Here is a 22,370-nt window from a genome sequence, read left to right as displayed (position 1 = left end):
ACACACACACACACACACACACACACACACCCCATTTTACCAACACATCAGTAGGGCTCCAATGTAATAACAAGGCATTACAACTGAAAAACTGCAAGCCCAGATTATTTAAGACAGAGTCTCTAGGGAAACCCAAAACAAGGACATTTAGCCTCTGACACCTATAGCTATAGCAAATGAAAAACAGCCTACCTCCCAGCCAGATAAACATAAAACCTCAGTTCCTTGTACCCAGTATATTATGTCTTTCTACAAAAAAGTTACAAGGCATGCTAAAAGGCAGAAAATACAGTCTAAAGAGACAAGGCAAGCAACAGTACCAGACATATATGGTAGAAATTTTGGAATTATCAAACCAGGAATTTAAAATGACTATGATTAATATACTAAGGACTCTACTGGGAAAAGTGCACATGTGCAAAAATAGATGAGTAATGTAAGCAAGAAGATGAAAACTCTAAGACTCAGAAGAAAATGCTAGAAGTCAAAACCACTGTAACAGAAATGAAGAATGCCTGAAAGTTTAACAAGTCACTCTCAAAAGTAAATATGAATGGACTCACCACAGCACTGCTTGAAATAACGTAAAGACTCATTGGAAGTACCATGTTCAGATTTAAATGTTGTTTGCTAAGGTTCCGTTATATGCTGAACAGTCTGCCGAGGAAATTTGCATGCATTATCTCATTTAATTCTCATACCTCCATGAAATAAATATCATCTATCTTTTTTAATTAAAAAAAACACAAATGGAGGTTACTCTATTCAAAGTCAGGCACCTAGAATATGGTAAAACTAAGATTTCAGCCCAGTCAGTGCTCTTTCTACTCAGTGCTTTCTGAAGCTTACAGTATAATAAAACTGGGGGCAAGTAAAAAGGTAACTGGCACTTACTTGATTACTCTATTTTCCTGAAGTTATTTAGCCCACTCCCACTCCAGCTCCACTGTGAACTCATAAATCATGTGCCTCTTTAGACAAAAGGAGTGTCAGTCATAATAATTCTTCAGAACATTACCATGGTTACCAAATGGTTCAGTGCTCCAGCCTGGAACCTTCCAGAAGAGGACAGGAAGGAGCTAAGATGGCCTTCTTCAACTTATATCTACTGGGATATCAAAATTCCTTTCAGCAAAAGAAAAGGGACACAACTGAAGAAACAAGTAAGGGGGATATAGAGTAGAGGGTTAGAAGGCCCATTTCTTAGCTATTTCTTTTCCTACCTTGGATTAGAGATTTAGCCCCCAAGATTAACAATTCCACTTGTTAAAATTATGGAGTAGGCAGAGTATCCATTCGAGTTCCCTCTCCTGTCATTTAATATCCTTATTAAGATACCCAATTTGTTCAACCAAATAAATTTATTCATTTGCTCATTTAGCCAACATTTATTAAGCACCAACTTTGTGCCAGGCTTTATGTTGGTGACTGGGGTTACAAAGATGGATAGGATAAGGCCTCTGCCATAAAGTGGCTATCAAGTGAAGAAAAGTATACAAACAAAAAATTTGCAATTGTGTGAGATTCAATTAAATCTGGAATGTTATGGAGACACAAAAGAGGAAGTACTTGACACTGTTAGATTTGAAGTGAGAATAGGGGGATCCTTTAGAGAAGACCTCATTCACAAAATGCTTTCAAAACTGAATGTTAAATGATGATTGGAGTTCACCAAGTAGACAAGAAGGAAATATAGCACAGACAAAGGAACAGAAACTTGAGAGAGAGCCATATAAAGTGAGCACTCAAGTCCTTGAGTACAGGTAAATGGTGAAGTAAACAAGTGCTGGAGAGCAGGCCTTGAAAACTAGGCAGGGGTCAGATAATTGAGGATACTGTTAGTCATGCTAAGCATTTTAACTTTATAGAGAGATGTTGAAGGATTTTTAGTTGGAGGTATCATACTTGTATTATATCCACAATGCCTAGCAGTGCCTCATACATAATAGAGATTTCATAAATATGTATTTGTAAGGTGAATGAATGAATAAATAGTATAGAATGACTAACCAAAACAAGTTAGGGGAGGCTTTGCAGGAGATGTGACAATTGATTAAGGCCTTAAAAGATGACTTGTTTGAAAGCACAGAAATGGAGAAGGATTTTCTGGGCAGAATAGAGGGCATGTGAAGAAAATTAAGTATAGGCAGGTACTAAAGCAAAAGTTATGTTGGGGTGAAGGATGGGGGTTACTGGAAAAGTATGAAGCACAAAGTTAAGGTTGTGAATGATGGGTCTTGTATAGGCCTCCACTGGGTGCGCTCTGTCTTCTTTCTAATTCCATCATAGAAGCTCTGTTTTACATATCCAGCTTCCAGGTAAGACTTGTACAAAGAGTCCCACTGATGGGCCTAGGAATCTCTTAATAGCCCTACACCAGCTGTCTCCACTTGCCGCCACCCTTCTGGGTCCCACATCATGCCCTGGGGCTACTGTTGACTCCAAATAAAGAGCTCTTCATCCTGTCTCAGAGAAACACGCTTGGCCTAACCCACAAATTTCCCTTGTTCCAGGCCAAGAGTAGACCTCTCCTGGCTGCTGCAATCTTGCCTGTCTCTACTAGACGGGGCTTCTCACCATGAGAGAACTAAGCGTCAAGCCTGGGGTTTTCCTACCCAGTTAGTTAGCCACTTAAACACTGGTGGACAAGACTTGGTACCAACCCAAAAAGGCCTGGGTCTCATTTCTGATTAATTTTTTTGTAGGTTAGGCAGAAAGACTTCACTTTATAAAAACTGGAGTCCTCTGTGGGATGATAGGGAAGTATCCTGATGATATCCTCTCATCAAAGTTTTTTCATTCCAGTGGCAGACTATCAGAGCAGGAGCCTTGGCTAAACTGTTGGCCTAAAATGTAAGGTTAAAGGGAAGACTGGATATCAAGTTTGTCTTCCCTAATCCCTCACTTGGTTCTCCCACTCCCTTCAATTTTACACCCTCTTGTTATTTCTCAAGATTTGAACAGAGGAGGTCCACTTGCTAACTTCTAATTAATCCCTGACTTTGTTTAGTCAAGCAGTTAATAACAACTATTTATTTAGCATGTACTGTGTTCCAGGCTTTGTGCTGAGAACTCTACATGCATGATTCCAATAATCCTCTCAACATTCCTGTGAGGTAGGTATTACTATTCCCCTTTCACCAATAAGGAAACAGGCTCAAAGAGGTTAACTTATTTACCTAAGGTCACACCGATAGAGTGAGGATTTGATTACCAATTGTCAAACACCTATGTCTGTGCTCATTTTTAAACACTTATTTATGGAGACAAATGACACAGGTCCTTTGCTGTGAGCAGACCACTGTACAAATGATTGGTGGTCCAGCCTTTCTAGGAAAATCTATTAACCTCTAAAACCTGAAGTTCAAATGCCAGGTAGGCTTTACCTAGAGTTATTTAATTCACTGTTCCCCAACAGGTGGCTCTCAAGATTGTCAGGAGCTCACCATTCACTGGAGATGAATAGTAACTTTTTGCTCAGCTAATGGCTATAACTGTTGACTTGGAGACTTTATGGAGTCAACACTTTGTAACCTTTTCCCAGAGCCCCTGGGCAACTTCTCAAGAAAGTTACAACATTCTACAACTTCACAGTAGTGTTCTGCAAGCACAGAAAAGAATAACTGGGTCTTTTTCTGATCTTTTTTAAAACACACACACACACACACACACACACACTACAGAATTACCATTATGTGGTCCCCCTGTTATATGCAGGCACAAAAACAATAGTTTTATTTGTTTTCTGTGCTTAAAACTCAAACTTTGCTGTAGTTATTTGTGAAAATGCAATGCTAGGAGTTTAACCATATCTTATTTCTCCAAATAAAACTAGGAAGTTTCATTTCTAGGGCAAGAATTTAGCAAAATCACCTTTTGACAAAGCAACTAGTTACCACTGATCTCATCTTTCCAGGAGGCATCTTGGAGTAAATGTGGCCCATTGGACCATGGAGTATGGCTCACCTAATCAATACCCATAAACTCCTAACCACCAAGTAGGGATCCCTGGTATAAAACAGCCACTAGACATCAAGCTAGCAAGCTTGGATAATTAATAAGTCCTACATAATGAAAGTTGAACGTAATTACAGTAGAATCTTATCAAATAGTTGGTTAGTTAATTTAAAGGAAGATTACATTGTAAATTGGGGAATCAAGGAAAGATATATTCCTTATATATTTTAGTTTCACTTAATATGTATAACTAGATTTGCCAACTTTTCAAAAAATATATCTTTGATTTCAGAGAGAGGAAGGGAGAGGGAGAGAGATAGAAACATCAGTAATAAGAGGTTCATTGATCGGCTGCCTCCTGCATGCACCCTGCTGGGGATCAAGCTCACAACCAGGGCATGTGCCCTGAGGGAGAATTGAACCTCCATCTCCTCAATCATAGGTCGGTGCTCAACCACTGAGCCACATCAGCTGGGCTCACCAATTTTTTGGATACAGTACCAATTCCTTTTCTTTGAAAATGTGTCTGTTAATAATTTTTCCCCTTAAATGCATCATCTACAAATTCCATTTGGGTTTATTTAAAGTGGATTCAGGGATTTGCAAAGCAAACTTATTTTTTAATGATTTTCTTCAAATCCTTTCGTTTTCCCTCTCATGTCTAATCAATAGAAATATTTTAAAGTTATCTTTTTACTTCTTTTTCCAAGTATTAAATATGAATAGTGCTAAAAAAAAAAGCTTATAATGAAAATAAGAGTTTTCTGCCTCACACCTCTCAGCTCCACTCTTCAAAGATAATCATTTTTAACTATTTTAGTTGTTTCTTTTGGCACTACCTTCCTAATTCTAAAGAAAAAGTTTACATGCATGTATTGATTTATCCATTTGTGGTTATTATATATTGCCTTCCTGTTAGGACAGTTGAGAATTTAGCTTTCTTATACAATACCCTGCTCCTCCCCTCTCCCAGCCTAATTTTTCCAGTATGGTTATGTCATGGTCTTGGGTTTGTGGCAGGCAAAATTTTAAGACTGGCCCTCGTGCGGCCGGGTGTGGCTCAGCAGTTGAGCATCGACCTAGGATCCAGGTGATTGGGGTTCGATTCCCGGTCAGGGCACATGCCCAGGTGTGGGCTCGATCCCCAGTCAGGGGTGTGCAGGAGGCAGCTGATCAATGACTCTCTCATCATTGATGTTTCTATCTCTCTCTCTCCCTCTCCTTTCCTCTCTCTGAAATCAATAAAGATATATTAAAAAAAAAAAGACTGGCCCTCAGTGAAACTTCTCCTTGTATAATTCCATTCCCTTTGAGTGTGGGTGGAATCTCTGAATATGATGGATAACACTCTGGTGATTATTACTTCATATGGAGAAGGAGAGACGACCTGAGCAGGCCTAACTTAATCACACAAGCCCTTTAAAAGCAGAATGTTTTTCCCAGCTAGCAGCAAAAGAGGAATTCAGAGATTGGAAGAATGAGCGGGATTTGACACCTCATTGCTGGCTTTGAAGATGGAGGGGGCCACATACCAAGGAATGTGGGTGGCATTTAGAAGCTGAGAGTAGCCTGGCTGACAGCCAACAAGGCCTCAGTCCTATAACCCCAAGAAACTGATTTCTGCCAACAATCCGAATGAGCCTGAAAATGGACTCTTCTTTAGAACCTCCATATAAGACCCCAGCCCAGCCAACTCCTTGATTTCAGCCTCGTGAGACTAAGCAGACAACCCAGTCAAGCCTGCCCAGACTTCCAACTTATAGAACTGTGAGGTAATCAATGGATGTCGTTTTCAGCCATTAAAGTTGTGGTCATTTGTGATGCAGCAATAGAACATTCATACAAGTTTAAGTCAATAGCCTTTCAGCCTTACAAATATGTAAAAATTGTTCATCACTAAGCCACATAATGTCACTATGATAACTTTCCTTTCTTGTTCAACTTTTTGTTTATCCCTAAAGTTAAGAATCATGACCATTTTTTTCATTTGCTTGGTTCTCCATATAACTGTTGTTACTCCCCCCGCCCATATATTTCAAGGGCTCTGTCAAATGCCCAATGGTATTTTTTCCAGTCACTCAAAACACAACAGATAATCCATCAATTCAATTTTTTCCTAAATTGCCTCTCTCCCACTCTAGTCTGGACTGTTCACTCTCTAAGTCTGGTGCATAGCTCTTGTTCTGAAATTTGCTTTTGCCTCCAAGGATTTATTTCCTGTTTCCTAGAACCCACGTTTTCTTTCTCGGTTTATTCCCTGTCTTTCCTGGTATATGTCTTCAAATAGCTTTCTAAGAATGTGTAGGAGGATAATCGCACCAAGTCTTATGAAAAGGAAAAAGCCAGCCTGTCAGGAGTGAAGAAAGCTTTAGGCAAGTATGGCCCCGCTAATGTGGAAGACACCACAGGAACTGGAGTTACCAATAGTAAAGACGATGATGACATTGATCTCTTTGGATCTAAGGAGAAAAGCAAAGAAGCAAAGAGGCTGAGAGGAGAAGGCCTGGCACAGTATGAGTCAAGTTAATCCACAAGCCCTGCGCTTGTTGCCAAGTCTTCCATCTTACCAGATGCGAAACCTTGGGATGATGAAATGGACATGGCAAAATCAGAGTATGTCTAGGAGCACTCGAGCAGATGCTCTTCTAACCTGGTTCCAGTGGGTATGGAATTTTTTTAAAAACTTCAAATACAGTGTGTAGTAGAAGATGGTAAAGTTGGAACAGACATGCTGGAGGAGCGGATCACTGCTTTTGAGGACTATGTGCAGCCCATGGACGTGGCTGCTTTCAACAAGATCTAAATCCATCCTGGACCATTGCCCTTAAATAAAAGCTTGAAAGACTAAAAAAAAGAACAAGCAGAGGAAGAAAAGAAGAAAGGTGTAGGAGGTATATTTTGAGTCCAGAGTGGTTTTATAGTGCCCTCACACTCTGTCTGATTTCCGGACATGGAATTCTAGGCTGAAAATAATTTTCTAAGAATTTTAAAGATATCTCTTTATTGTCTTCTAGCTTCTGATTGGATTCTTTTGTGTGACTTATTTCTCTCTAGGAGCTTTTACTTTTCTTTTTGTTCCCTAGTTTTCTGAAATTCCATAATGATGGAACTTGATGTAGGTCTTTTTTCATTCATGATGATAAAAAAAATCCATGAGCTTTTTCAGTCTGGAAATGTGTGCCCTTCATTTCTGAGAAATGTTCTTTTATTCTTTAATGTATTCTCTATTTTCTCTCTTCTCTCTTTTTGGAAATTCCATTTGCCAACTATAAAACTTCCTGAGCTGATCCTCTAACTTATTCATCTTTCTTTATATTTTCTTTGTTTTTAATTTTTTATTCTTTGGGAGATTCTTCAATTTTATCTCCCAACCTTCTGTGTTAATTGTCTATTGCTGTGTAACAAATTATTAAAACAACAAACATTTATTACCTCGCAGTGTCTGCAAATCAGCACTCCAGGAGCACTCAGCTTGGTGTGCTGGGGAATTCTCCGGGTGCTTGCCCGCAGGACGCCCAGCAGGGCCTGCGGTCACCTGAGCGGCTCCACAGTTCCTCTCTGCCCATAGAAAACACCTGCTTCTCAGCCCCGGCGCCTCTCCATAAGCTGCCTGAATGTGCTCACATGCTCTGAGTGTTTCCTCAGCACAGGTGATCTGAGAGAAGGGGGGAGAAAGAAGCCACGGTGCCTTTTTATGACCTGGTGTCTAAAGTGACTGTCACTTCCAGCTTATTCTATTTGTTAGAAGAGAATCACTAGATCCAACCCACACTCAAAGTGAGGGGAGGTAAGCTCTACTTCCTGAAGGAAGGGATATAAAGTTGTGGACATATGTGAAAACCACCACAACTTTAAATCAGAACATTTATAGCAACAGAATGAAAGATAGATAAATTAGACTTCATCACAATTTTAAAATTTTTTTCTAATGTTTGGATTTTAAATAAGCATAAACCCTTAAATTAGTAATCATGAGAGAATATTAAAGTTGTTAAACAGTTGCATGAGAAGAGTCTGTAGGCCCAAATAATTTTGATTTAAAAATTTTTCAAAAATTTAAGACAGCCTGGACAGTGTTGTTCAATGCCTATGAACCAGGTCACAGTTCAATTCCTGGTCAGGGCACATGCCTGGGTTGCAGGCTGCTCGATACCCAGTAGGGGGCATGCAAGATGCTCTCTCCCTCTCCCTTTGTCTCTCTGAAATGAAAAAACAAACAAACATATTTTAAAAAAATTTAAGACAGATAATTCCATTCTTAAAAGCACAGAAAACAGCCCTGGTCAGTGAGGCTCAGTTGGTTGAGTGTCGTCCCATGCACCAAAAGGTCGCCAATTTGATTCCTTGTCAGGTCACATGCTTGGATTGCAGGCTCGATTGGCATGCAGGAGGTGGTTGATTAATGTTTCTCTCTCCCTCTCCCTTTCTCTCTCTCTATAATCAATAAAAACATTTTTTAAAGCACAGACGACAATGAAAATAACTGATTAAGTTTATAAAACTAACACGAAACTGATACAATAACAAAACATAATATACACTATAGTAAACAGAAATCTGTAGAGCAATGTAAATATAAATGGACAAATCCTACTAACAGGCCAGATTCAAAAATATATTAAAGATCCCTAGAGAAAAAGCTAATGGAGTTCATCACTACCAAACCAGTATTACCAGATACTAAAGGGACAGGAGGAGGTAGAAAAAATATGAATAATAAAATGGCAATAACTACATACCTATCAATAATTAGTTTAAATGTAAATGGATTAAGTGCTCCAGTCAAAAGATATAGGGTGGCTGAATAGATTAAAAAACAAGACTCAAGTGTTCATTGATAGACAATTGGATAGAGAAGATGTACATATATATGATGGAATGTTACTTGGCCATAAAAAAGAATGAAATCTTACCGTTTGCAGCAACATGGATGGTCCTAGAGGGTATTATGCTAAGTGAAATAAGTCAGAGAAAGACACATACCATATTGTTTTACTTATATGTGGAATCTAAACACCAAAATAAACAAACAAAACAGAAACAAACTCAGATTCAGAGAACAAACCCATGGTTGCCAAGTGGGAGGGGGTTTGGGGGACTGAATGATAAAGGTGAAGGGACTAAGAACTACAAATTGGTAGTTACAAAAAAGTCACAGGGAGATAAAATACAGCACAGGGAATATAGAAAATAATGTTGTTATAACTATGTATGATGTACAGGGGGGTATTAGACTTATCGAGGGGATCACTTTGTAAGTTATATAAATGTCTGACCACTATGCTGTACACCTGAAATGTGTAATATTGAATGTTGACTGTAACTGAAAAGTAAAAAATAAAAAATTAAGAATATATTGAGGGTGAGGGTGGGGAGAATTTATAGCATATATGCATAACCCATGGACACAGACAATAGTGTGGTAAAGGCCTGGGTCGGGGGGGGGGGTGCAGGGTAGAAGGGGTCAGTGGGGAAAAAAGGGGGACACATCTGTAATACTTTCAAAGATAAATTTTTAAAATATATATATATTAAAGACAATCATCTATCATCAAGTAGGTTTATTCCAAAAATACAATGATTACTTTATATTAGGAAATAGATTAATATAATACATCACATCTATATGTCAAATTAAAAAGATATATACAACAATCTCACTAGAAATTAAGAAGTCATTTGATATTTTTTAAAAAACACTTTGTAAATTAAAAGGATATTCCTTAACATAATAAAGACTTCTCACCTTACATCATACTCAAAAATAAATTCTAGGTGGATTAAACAGCTAAACATATAAAACAAAATTATAGCAATATTAGAGGAAAACAGACTATTTTTACAACCTTAGGGTGGTTTTGGAAAAATTTTCCTTCAGAACATAAAGCCCAGAAGCCTGATAAAAAAGATTGGCAATTTTTTCTAAGGAAAAAAATTGTTAATTATGTATCAGAAGATATCATAAAGTTAAAAGGCAAGAGACTGAGGGAAAATATTTGTTATATATAGATGTGTGTACATAAATGTACATAAACACATATATATGTATGTGTATAATTATACACAATTATACACACAATAATATGTATAATTCATGTATTTAATAATATTCCAAATATACTAAAAGCTTGTAAGTAAGGAACCAATCCAGATTCCCCTTCTCATACAACATCAGATATTTACTTATTAGGAATTGATGGTGCCAGGCACGTGTTAGGCACTGGAAATACAACAGTGATTAACTCAGAAAGTAAATAAGTAAATAAAATACTCAGGGATTATAACAAATGCTGGGAAGGAAATAAGGGGCAAAACAATAAATCCAAAGTTATTAACTGCTGGCCAGAGGGCCAGACTCAGCCTGCAGAGTGCTTAAAAAAATAAAAAATAAATAAATTGGACCAACATTTAAAAATCAGGAGATTTTACGTAAAACCCCCATTTCTAATTTCTCTTATAAAATTAGAACTGTCAACACTGGCACTCAATTCCCACATGATCACAACAGCCAGAGCGCAGTAGCGGCTGCCCCTTGAGGTGGGACAGGCTTCTTGCTCAGCTTGCTTTGCTCATAGACGTTATCTGCCAGCTCCGACAGGCAACTGCGTCTGCAGGTGACCCTGATGGACAGTAGCTTGGGAAGGCTCACTTTGTACAGAGAGATCAAGGAGGTAATAGTTGAGCACCACCCTGAAGAATGAGAAGGAGTCAGCCAAGGGTAGATCTGAGGCTAGAGTTTCATCTTAGAGGAGCCAATTTCCAAATCTAGAAGCAGTGCAAGGCCGGAACTACAGCAAACACCGCCCCTCCCCCTTCGATGCGCTGCCTCCACTGGGTCCCCCGGGCGCCTGGAAGTCAGCTCCCACTTCTGACATGCCATTTACTGCGCACACCTGAGACACCTAAGCACTGTGCCAGCACCCACGACCTCATAACAGAAAGAACCTTAGGACAATATTTCCAATCATCCCACCCTTCCCGCAAAGACATTCAGGCAACCTGGCTGCCCTCTGCCAGATTTGGTTTCAACCAGGTGAGACTTCTGCCTGAAAATTCTATTCAATAGAAATGAGAAACAGCATAATGGGAAATGTCTCATATCTTTCAATTACTTTGGAACTGGTTTGAGAAATTCACAAGGAGGACGGGGAGATTATGGATAAAAGACAGCATTCTATTTGGGTCCTAGCAAGGCCACATCCACCTCACTTACCCATCTTTCTAATCCCAATTTCTACATTCATTAATTCAAGGAACACACAGTTCCTAACCCTACGCTCACCCTTAGTTCCACAACCCAAATGATATTGCGGAACTCTAATTTGAATCTACACTTGAATAACTCTCTGGCCCCACTCTCTTTCTGGCTGATATCACCTTGTGATACATTGACTCCTGTGGTTTGACCCTCCTCTGTCCACCAGCACCAGCACTTCAATCTGTTCTCTGTGCTCAAATCAACCACACTCTTACCTGGCCCTCCTAGGGCTTTAATTGCAACCATAAGATGAACCTGTTAATATTGGCACTTTTCATTCTTAACATTCTTACTATAATGATATTTTGAAGTCATTCACAATTCTTCTTTGAAGATAGGTTTTTCTTTTAGTAGGTGTGAGTGTATTAACATTCAACTTAAAAAAAAGCCCACTCAAGCTTCCTAATTACAGTCATACTGAAAACTCATAGAGGTGAGTCAACACATATAACTGAATATTCTGCCAGTCTCTGCCTCCTTTTCTTTTTCCCCTGACAAAGAACCAAAATAGAAAAACCAAAGAAGAAAATGGAGCGTGGGTAGCATACTTTGTTCTATCCTCAACTTCAGAAACTGTTTTTATCCGGTACCCAAAGTTGTTCAGGTTCAGGGGCTAAATCACAGTAAGCAAATTCAGAGTGCCTCAGCTTCCTCACCTGTAAATGGACATAATGTCTTTCTTATAGATCTGCTGTGGAGATTAAATAAAATAATGTATGTAATATATCTAAGACCTAGCACATAAAACTATACAACAGATGATTGGAAGAAAAGTTATAAATCATAATATATAAGTTCCTATTTACAAGTGGAATATATACCTTTCCTATGACTGGAATACCATTGTCTACTTCTCAAGACATACTTGCCAGGATAAACCTGGGAAACAATATTAAACCATAAGATTCCTTGAGAGAGAGAAAATATGCTGGCTGGCTTCAAACGATCTTTCATCCAGGTCCTGAATGAGCCCGATGACTGCAGCTGCCCACAGAAGAGCACCCCTGACCAGTGACCAGAACTCTCACGTCCTCTAATCAGCGGGTTCCTGCCCGCCCCAGACTCACTCTTCCTAACCCTAGCACTGCAAGTTCAGCCTCGCTTCCAGAGCTCGTTCACTGTATACCCAAGTCTCATGGGTACCTAAGCTTTCCCTTCTCTGGCCTGCCCAGGGGAGTATGGCCCTGTATCTGTCCTTTCCTTTGTTGAATCTCTCTCACCACCTGCTTTGAACCCTGCTCTCCTACCTACTCTTAGCTTCTTACCTAGATGCTTCTCTTGGTCCAGGAGTGTCTTGGTTTCGATTTCAGACAAATTGACTCTTATCTGGCCCTTTGCTGAAACAACTCCCTTTTCATAGGGTTATATGAAAACCCTAGGTCAAGCTAGACCTTATCATAACACAAATCTACACGGGTTCACTGACGGAAGTTTCAGAGACATATCGATGGGGGTGGGTGGTAGAAGAGATTATTCTTGTTCTAGTCTAGAGACAAATGACCTATCCCTGCCAGACTCTCCAGCAACAGCCCTCTGGCCACAGACACAATGACATCCAAGCTATGCACATCCAAAGGACCTCACTCTATCTTCCTCCACTGCTGCCCCTAATATTCCTCTTCCCAGAGGAATTCACTAGTCCTCAGAGTTGCTCTTCCAGTTCCAAATGAATCTCTTCAAAGAAAAACTAAGTCTCAAGTTTTAGGTAAAAACTGAATACATCTTACTTGCATTATCATTTTCTGGATCCTGCCAGAGGGTGTAATGGGTTGTTTTCCCCATCCTGGCTGGAATGTCCTGGCTCAGTCTCCTAGTCTCCTGGCCTCTCCCAGCTGCCTGTTCTGTGACTCACCTGTTAGGAGACAGCTGGGGATGCCATTCTGAGACTCCAGCAGAGGGCACTGTAGTTCTGGCTTTTCACACAGAAGCAGGAATTCGGCCAAGAATGAACTGGCCAAAGCCTCTGAGCCCCTCTGCCTTTCCAAACGGATAGGCCTGCTATAGTTCTAGAAATGCATCTTGGAAACAACCCATATGTCTCACAGCTGCTACAGACCACCATCCCCTGTCTGCCTGAGACTAGAGAGGAGAAGGTACGCAAGCTACTCATAACTACAATCATCCAAAACCTAGGGAACTGGCACCTCCAAGGTGGGTGACTGTGCTGCAGCAGACAGTCCACTTTTCCCACATAAGCTCAGCCTTTCCCCACTGGTTTTCCCCACTGGGACTGATCCAGACCACTGCAGAGTGGCCACCAGGTTCCAGTCATCTTCCCCCATGTTCGCCATAGGAAATAATATTCCACATTTCAGTGGAGCTCAGGAAGCCAGGGTTCTGCCTCTGGATCAAGGTAATGATATCATGTCCTCCACCCAACTCAAGGCTGCTCTGGGGTGAGCAGACACCGTTGACAAGGCTCCCAGTGAGCTGCACGTAAGGGGCCCCATCAAGAGGCTAGTCCTATCAGTCTATGTTCTCTCTTAGTCCTTGGTCTGTCCTGGATGCCCTGATTAGATTATTTCCAGAGTCGGTTTGGTGTGGTGGTTAAGAGCATGGGCTGTGGAGCCAAACTGCTTGGGTTAAACTCATGTCTCTGCCATGTGCTAGTTAGTTATGTGATCTTGGGGAAATTACTAAACTTCTCTGGGCCTCTGTGTCCCTGTTTGTAAAACAAGATAATAGTTCCTACCTTTTATAATTGTGCCGAGCACATTCCCTAAGCATTGGCTTTCTTGTCGTTATCTCTAGAGGATCCACGTGGTCCATTTTACGTCACAGTCTGCAGCCAGCACTAAGCCTCTCTGTAATCTCATGCTCCATCTTCCCCATGTTCAGGACCCTGAGCAAGTGCACCACGTTGAGGAAGCTAGTTTTGGACATGGAAGCCAGGCACTCCCCCATATGTGAAACGTGCCCTGCGGGCTGGTCTGGTTCCCCGGGTTCATGCTCCTGTCCACTTCCTCCCGAAGCACCGGCAACTCCCTTGTACCAGGGAAGACAGTCAGTCAGTGCCAGGCGGCCTTCCAAACACACATCGGCCCATTTCAACCTCAACGCCCCAGCCAACTTCAAGGGATTAATACCCAGCAACGGGTCTGGCCTTCCGGGCGGGAGTCATTTGTTATGTACAATAAATACCACAACATTTCTCTCAAGCTGCTCTTACATGACTTTTTAGTCAGGGAGGTATTACTCTGCTAGCAGTAACACCAAGCCTAAGACAACGGCAAGTAAGGAGGATTAGATATTATCACCACTATGTACTAAGCTTCTGGAACAGGCAGGCAAGTGCCACAACCTGGAAGTCGGAATTCTGGGAGCCACTGAAGCACACATATTTTAAAAATTCTTCAACCTGAAAATATTATGGCCAATCAGCCCCGATTCCAACTAACAGAGGCAACGGGAAAAGTAGTGGATAACTAAGGTTTCAGGATGACTCCAGTGGCCCTGGGAAGCCTATAATATTGAGAAATCTGCAACATTAATTTGATTAAGTGAAAGATCCACCCACGTACTTTTGCACACCCCAGCTGTCCTTTACGGTCCACTCAAAGCATTCAGTGTGGTCTATAGCAACACCCATTTCATGGCCCAATTCTAGAAGAAACTCTTCAGGGTACTCCATATCTATTTAGCCCCCAAAACCCATATGAAGCATGGTATTTTGGGTGGATGAAGAACCTCCCGTTTGACCATCTATCAACAAAATGATGGATTCTACTACCTCGTCACAGTGGAATTTGCTTATAAAGAGCTCACTGCATCCCTCCACTCAAAGTGTGCTCTTTCACAGAGTCTATGGCATGATTCTTACCTACCCCTCACCACCCTTTACCCCATGTGGCTTCCAAACCTGAAAGCTTGGAGAAGCTATGGTTACCAAAAGTATCTTCCAGCTTGCCAGAAACTGATGTGAGGAGTATGTCAACGGGTGCTTGATTCAGGAGGAAGGCATCCAAGTGAGTGACACTGTCCAGCACACCTCCAAGCACGCAGTAAACCACTCATATGGGAAGCTGGGAATCTACTATTTGGAAACTGAGATAATAGAGATCATCTGGCTGTGCTCTTGAGGACAATCAGGCCTTGGGACCAGATAAAGAGCTCTCACTGTCACCTGCACCCAGACCAACAGTTACTCACAGTCCAGACCCCATTCCCACTAGGAATATGCTCCTGCTCTTTCTCCTCAGTCTACATCTGCTTGGCCCTGAACATTCTGCCACTCCTACCTTGCCCGAAGTCAAACCACCAAACTCAAATTACACTGTTCCCAGGAACTAGCCCCTCTCATTGCTGTAACCTGTGATGAAGCACAGATCAGCCCCCTGGTTCAGTCAGGCTTCCAGAACTCTACACCCTGCCACCTCCCCAGGTCCTCAACTGTCTGTAGAGGGAAGGAATTCAAATAGTGTCTCAGAGAATATTAAAGAGGACTTCCATAGGAGTGCAAAAGTGAGAGAGGAGGGACAGAGATGATGGAGTGGGACCAAGCCAGGAAGAAGGGGGAAGGCAGGAGCTGGGGAAGAACTCCAGAAAAGAAGTGGCATCCCCACCCTCCACCAGAGGTGAGGCAGCAATCTCAACAATTTCCAGAGAGAATGGCCAACTTTCATCCAGTCCCTGACAGCTCAGGATTCAGAGGTGTAAGCCAAATCTTATTTAAGCAGAATATGAATTAATTAAAAGAATATTGACAGTCCTGGCTGTGTAGCTCAGTTGGTTAGAGTGTCGTCCTGATATGCCAAGGAAGCAGGTTTAATCCCTGGTCAGGGCACATAAAAGAATCAACCAAGGAATGCATAAATAAATGGAACAACAAACTGATGTTTGTTTCTCCCCCTTCCTCCCTCTCTCTCTCAAATCAATCAATATATTTAAAATTTTTTTAAAGAATATTGGTGTGATTATATCAGGCTTCTGCATAGCAAATGAAACAACAAAATGAAAAGACAACTTGCAGATGAGAGAGAATATTTGCAAACCATATATTTGATAAAGGGTTAATATCCAAAATATATAAGACACACTTATAACTCAATAGCAAAAAAATCTGATTAAAAAATAGTCAAAGGAAAAGACCTTTCTCCAAAGAAGACACACAAACGGCCAGCAGGCATATTAAAAGATCATTAGTCATCAGGGAAATGCAAATTAAAACCACAATGAGATAACACCTCACATGTGTTAATAAAAGAAAAAAGATAAGTATTGGTGAAGATGTAGAGAAAAGGGAACCCTTGTGCACTGTTTGTGGAAATGTAAATTGGTGCAGCCACTATGGAAAACAGTATGGAATTTCCTCCAAAAATTAAAAATAGAGCTACCATATGCTCCAGCAATTCTATTTCTGAGTATATACACAACGGAATTGAAATCAGGATTGCAAATTGATATCTGCACTCCCATATTCATTGCAACATTATTCACAATACCCACGACATAGAAGCAGCATAAATGTCCATAATGCATGAATAGATAAAGAAAACGTGGTATATGTATACAGTGGAAATCCTGCCGTTTGCAACAGCACAGATGAACCTGGAAGACATTATGCTAAGTGAAATAAGCCAGACACAGGAGGACAAATACTACATGATACCACTTATATGGGGGACTTAATAAAACTCAGAAGCAGAGAATAGAATGGTGGTTGCCAGAGGCTAGGGGGAAGGACGCGGGGGGAGGTAGTAGTCAAAGGTTACAAGTTTCAGTTGTACAAGACTAGTAAGTGCAGCATACAGTTTATAGTTAAACTGTATTACATACTTAAAAGTTTGCTAAGAGGGTAAATCTTGTTAAATGTTCTTATCACAAAATAATAACAATAAAGAGGGAGGGAGGAAATCTCTGGAAGGGATGGATACGTTTATGGTATAGATTTTAGTGATGGTTTCACCGGTGTGTACTTAGCTCCAAACTCATTAAGTTGTATGTATTAAGTATGTACAACTTTTTATGTCAGTTACACAGTAGTTTTTTAAAATATTGGGAAGCAAAAATAAATTTTAAATTTTAAAAGATGAAAAAAGAAAATATTGGGAAGCACATAAAAGGTGTAGAAGGAACAAAGAACCAAGCTTGATGGATAGCAACCAGAAACACTGTTCCCAACCATGCTGTAGACCTGGCTGGGCACAGAAACTACCACATTCAATGCTAGGGTGGGCACTGCTGGCACCAAGGATGCTGGGCCCTGCATACTGCTGCTAGAAACAAGTGTGGCTTCATGGCTACAACTTCCCACCCATAGAAAAAGACTTTACATGTTCCCTGCTTCTTTGCAACCTCATCTTGGATTAAAAATCTGGAGCACATGTATTTGATTGGCTTAGCCAAACTCTTTGCCCATGCTCTAGCTGCAAAAGTGGCTGAGTAAGTCCAGCGATTTTTCAACCTTGTTCATCTCATGGCACACAGGAACTAATTACTAAGCTTCTGCGGCACACCAAACAATATCTTTTTTGCCGATCTGACCCAAAAAAGGTATAATTTTGATTGATTCACACCAAATAGCTATTGTTGTGTTGGCTGTTGTCATTTTTTTTTAATTTGACAATCTAAGGGAAAAAATGTCAGTGCCCCTGACTAATTGGTTAGATATCGCATGTTTTACAAATTCTTTGCCGCAGGACACTGGTTAAAAATCACTGTCTTAGTCTGTTCAGGCTGCTATAACAAAATATCATAGACTGGGTGGCTTATAAACAACAGATTTATTTCTCACTGTTCTGGAGGCTGAAGTCCAAGATCAGGGTGCCAGCATGCTCAGGTAAGAGTCCTCTTCCAGGTCTCAGACTTCTCTGTGTCCCCACATAGTGGAAGGGATGAGGGAACTCCCTCAGGCCTCTTATATAAGGACACTAATCCCATTGTTGAGGCCTCTGCCCTCACAATCTAATCACCTCCAAAGCCCTCACCTCCAAATACCATTACCTTGGGCATTAAGTTTTCAACACACGAATTTGGGAGAGGACACAAACATTCAGACCATGGCACTGGCCAAGTAAGGAAGATCTGGTCTTTTCAGCCTAGCGATTTATAGGTTTTGCCTCAGAGGGGATTCCCAAACCCTCACAATTAGATCTACACTATTCCACTCTGTCCTACCCCACCCTACCCTGCTCTGCGCTAGCCCCATCCCCTGTCCCTCTCCACTATAGCAGCACTAATCAGGCTCCAGATCAATAGCAAGCTGAGACCTCTCTAATACTTCTAACACTTGCTATCCTGCTGCCTGACATGCTCTTCCTGATATTACAGTAAACCCTTGATTTTTCAGACCTCGCTTTAACAAACTTTAGATTTAATGGACAAAATTTCCAGTCCATATGTCATATGTGAAAATTAACACCCCATTAATTTTAAAATGCTTTTAACCAAGATTTGCTTATAATTAACAGGATTTTTTTATTATTAATTCAGTTATTTTTAACAAATTTTAGCAAATAGGCCATATGTTGGGAAAAAACACTACAATAATTTCACCAACATAAATAAATATTACATAATAAATATTACATATCTACAACTATAGTCTACATATTTAAATCCAAGAGTCACCACAAGTAGACAATGCTCAGTGAATGATTAGCACATGATCACGCTGCATTGTGAGTGGTTATTGGTTCTGTTGCCCTGTGGTGTGACTTTCTGCAGCAGTTTTAAGGCAAACTGGCAAGGCTCCCACACGCGCTAAGCCACGCCCCAGCCGTGTGCCCCTGTGCACTCATGGTGACTGGTGAATGCACGCATTTACTAGGCCTATTCAGTATAAATTTAAAATTATAGTAATACATATAGAAAGCTTTTCTGTGAAAATAAGTTTTTTATACATACTTAATTTTAATTACATAAACATGTCTACATAAGTAAAAGCAGGTAAACTAACTAATTTTTTAACATACATATTTGGAAAACCTACTTTATTATATAACGGACTTTCAGCTTTAATGGACATTCCCTCTCCCAAATTAACCCATTATATCCAGGTTTTACTGTACCATGTCCCACGAACTCCTTACTCTCCAAGACTTAGCTCAACCATAACTTCCCCTTTAAAGCTCTGCAAATATGCCAATCCCAGAAAGGGAGTGTCCATTCAGATAAAGTGCCTTTTTCCCCCTGCACTAACCCTAAGTATCTATCCATATCTTGATTCCAGCAGGTGACTCAAAGCCCAGGAGTCAGGGAGGAGCAAGAGAGTGGTGGAGGTCTCTGGATCATGGGGTTCTCCCTCACCCCTCTGTCACAGGCATTGTGATTTGACTCCTGAGATCCCAAGAATGGAGAATCAGATGTGAGCGGCTAGGAGAGATCCCTACCATGTCCCTGGCTGGCATGGAGACTAGAGACTCAGAGAATCAACGAGGCCCATTTGTCGAGTACTCAGATCAAGCCCGCTCTCGTTTCAGACCACAAGGAACTGGTGCCCACGAAGCTTCCCCCGATTATCTCAAAAGATGGGAATTATTCTGTGCACCAGAATAGCCACACAAAGTACCACCGAGCTGTACGGAAGGTGCTGTTAAAGACATGTAAGTACCTTTGAATGGGCTGTGTCTGAGTTCCTAAAGAATGGCTGGGCTGAGGCGAGGCATCGTTATGGGGCAGCAATAAAAAGAGCCAAGAAGGGAGACTGAGAAGACAAGGGAGAAAGTAGACCTGAGTGGTGGAGTGAGCAGCATAAAATAGAAATGGAATCAGACTTGGAAGCAGAAGATCCAGGTTTGAGTCCTAGTTCTGCCTCTTTTAAGTGTCTCACCTTGAGTAGTCACTTATCCTTAATTAACCTGCTTCCTCATTCATTAAAAAACAGAACAAGAAACAGAAAACGCCTGCTCCACAATCTTACAGAATTGCTATGAGGATCAAACCCAAAATGAGACAATATAGGAAAGTACTTGTATGTTGTTATTGCTATGCCTCTGAGGAGCGGAGACCAAGCACTAGCTTCGGAATTTGAACTGAGTTTAAGTTCCAAACAAGTTGTGTGACCTTGAGGAAGTTCCTTTAAACACTTAACCGGCCCTAGCTGGTTTTGCTCGTGGTTAGAACATCAGCCTGCAGACTGAAGGGTCCCGGGTTTGATTCCAGCCAAGGGCACGTACCTCAGTTGCAGGTTCAATCTCTGGCCCCAGTTGGGGCCCAGGCAGGAAGCAACCAATCCATGTGTCTCTTGCACATCGATGTTTCTCTCTCTCTCTCTCTCTCCCCCCTTTCCACTCTGAAAAGCAATGGAAAAAATATCCTTGGAGAGGATTAGAAAAAATAAAATTAAAAAGACATACATGAAGGAGTACCTAAGAACTATTTCTAATAGCAAAACTTTTTAAAAGCTTATTATCAATTAACAAGAAAACAAGCCAAAAATGTAACATTTACTCGATGGTATATTAGGGATATATTTTTAAAATATGTCTTTATTGATTTCAGAGAGAGGAAGGGAGAGGGAGATAGAAACATCAATGATGAGAGTCATTGACTGGCTGCCTCCTGCACTCCCCCTACTGGGGATGGAGCCCACAACCTGGGCATGTGCCCTGACCAGGAATCGAACTGTAATCTTCTGGATCATAGGTTGATGCTCAACCACTGAACCACGCCAGCCAGGCTGTTAGAGATTTTTTAATAATGTTTATAAAGACTATATGCTCAGAATATTAGGCTATAATTCTGAATTTTAAAAATATAACAATTTTATACACTGGTATAGATTTATCCAAGTAAATAGTGAAAATATGAAAATATCTAAATAGTTCTGACACTCTTTTAAGAACACCTCTAATACAACATTTAGAACATGATGATGCTTGATAAATGATATCTATTAGCAGTATGTAAACATGAGGTAGTATCATTGCTAAGTCTCAGAGAATTACCTGAAATGAACAAAGGAACTATTTCTGAGAGGAGGGAAGGGAATGAGGGTGATTAAGCCAAAAAAAAAGAATCTGTGGACCCATCTTGCACATTCCCCAAGTGGGTTAAGTACTTGTTTTCCCACTATCTTAGCACTTGGAGAAAGCTCTCTTGGAGATGGGCTTAGTAACTCCAGGAAGAACCAAAACTGATTCAACTGACCATGAAGGGTGTGAGGTGCTGGAATCAGGAAGTAAAGCTGGGTGTGGTAACCAAATTCCTGGGGCTTCTCAGCACTGGGTCAGACCCAGCGGCCAGGCTGGGCTTGAGGCACAAAAGGGAGTAGAGAACGCAAAGAAATCGGATAACACGTCCTTCCCCAAACCTTTCAGTCCCCAATCAAGTCTTTAGAGTCCCCTTGACTGACGCTCAGAACTTCAGCTTCTGGAGATCCCACGATCCAGGAGAGCGCCCGGAGGAAACCATGCCCTGGATCCGCAGCCCTCGCCGCTGCCTCATTAAAAGCCCGATGACCAGGTTAGGCTGGGAGGGGTAGGTGGGGGGACCAAGGGACGTACTCCCTACCCTCACTCAAATCTCTAGAAGCTTTATCATCTCTACTCAGAGTTAGGGAATAGAAGGCCTTACCAGGGAAAGTGGGTAAGAATTTGGGCAGTGGTGGCATTCAAAGGATTTAAAGATTTGTGTCTTTGATTCGCCTTGTGGATAGGGCTTCTGAGCAGGCACAAGACAAGTGTCTATAGCATTCCTGTGGGAATCCCCCCTCCACTGCTGCCTCCCTGCCCTCCAGCCACCATCCATTGGCAGTAGCCCTACTTCCTCACCCCTGAGGCAGTCTCGAGGGCTATGTTTAAGGCCCCCCCCCCACCACCACACACACACACACTCCAACCTGGCCTGGCTGCATGAGACCCTCTCTTTTCCAGGTTTATGGATCACTCTACCCTCAGTGACAGACTCTTCAGTCTGTATTGAGCATGACGTGTTTGCAGAAGGACAGGATGGACTGCAGAAGGAGGAGGAAGGGGAAAGAGGAAGGTGTCCTGGTCCTGATGGCTGACTTATGGGAGGAGGGGACTGAAAAAGCAGTGAACTTTAGATTGGACCAGAAGTCACTTGTATGCACTGAACATGATGGGGAGGGAAATCATCCCAGTGCCCAAATTCCTGTGAAATTAGGTATGTGAGAAGTTCCTGAAGCAGCCAGAACTTGGTGTTTGATTTGGGAGGGGCCAGGACACTGGAAAGACCACCACGGGGGGTCCTA

At 41.3% G+C, this 22,370-nt stretch overlaps 1 protein-coding gene and 1 pseudogene across 1 annotated transcript; both read left to right on the top strand.

Moving 5' to 3' along the window:
• Positions 1-1,084: 1,084 nt before the first annotated feature.
• SPMIP11 (sperm microtubule inner protein 11) lies at positions 1,085-22,078 on the top strand. Its single transcript, XM_087813768.1, has 4 exons — positions 1,085-1,163; positions 19,636-19,758; positions 21,475-21,619; positions 22,030-22,078. The coding sequence occupies exons 1-4, from the start codon at positions 1,085-1,087 to the stop codon at positions 22,076-22,078; spliced, it is 396 nt and encodes a 131-aa protein (XP_087669894.1).
• Positions 3,079-6,760, top strand: LOC107528107 (elongation factor 1-beta pseudogene; annotated as a pseudogene).
• Positions 22,079-22,370: the final 292 nt, after the last annotated feature.

This window comes from Miniopterus natalensis, chromosome 2 (assembly GCF_054644295.1).
Source record: "Miniopterus natalensis isolate mMinNat1 chromosome 2, mMinNat1.hap1, whole genome shotgun sequence".
Classification (NCBI taxonomy): Eukaryota; Metazoa; Chordata; class Mammalia; order Chiroptera; family Miniopteridae; genus Miniopterus; species Miniopterus natalensis.
The sequence above is the reverse complement of the archived record's forward strand: the minus strand, read 5'-3'. Positions and strand labels throughout refer to the sequence as shown.

What these genes read in the sequence shown, in the direction of transcription:
- SPMIP11 (XM_087813768.1), top strand. Translation starts at nt 1,085, where the DNA reads ATGGCCTTCTTCAACTTATATCTACTGGGATATCAAAATTCCTTTCAG. An exon ending in GAAGGTGCTGTTAAAGACAT is followed by an intron (nt 19,759 to 21,474) that starts GTAAGTACCTTT and finishes CAAACCTTTCAG; the next exon opens with TCCCCAATCAAGTCTTTAGA. An exon ending in ATTAAAAGCCCGATGACCAG is followed by an intron (nt 21,620 to 22,029) that starts GTTAGGCTGGGA and finishes TCTCTTTTCCAG; the next exon opens with GTTTATGGATCACTCTACCC.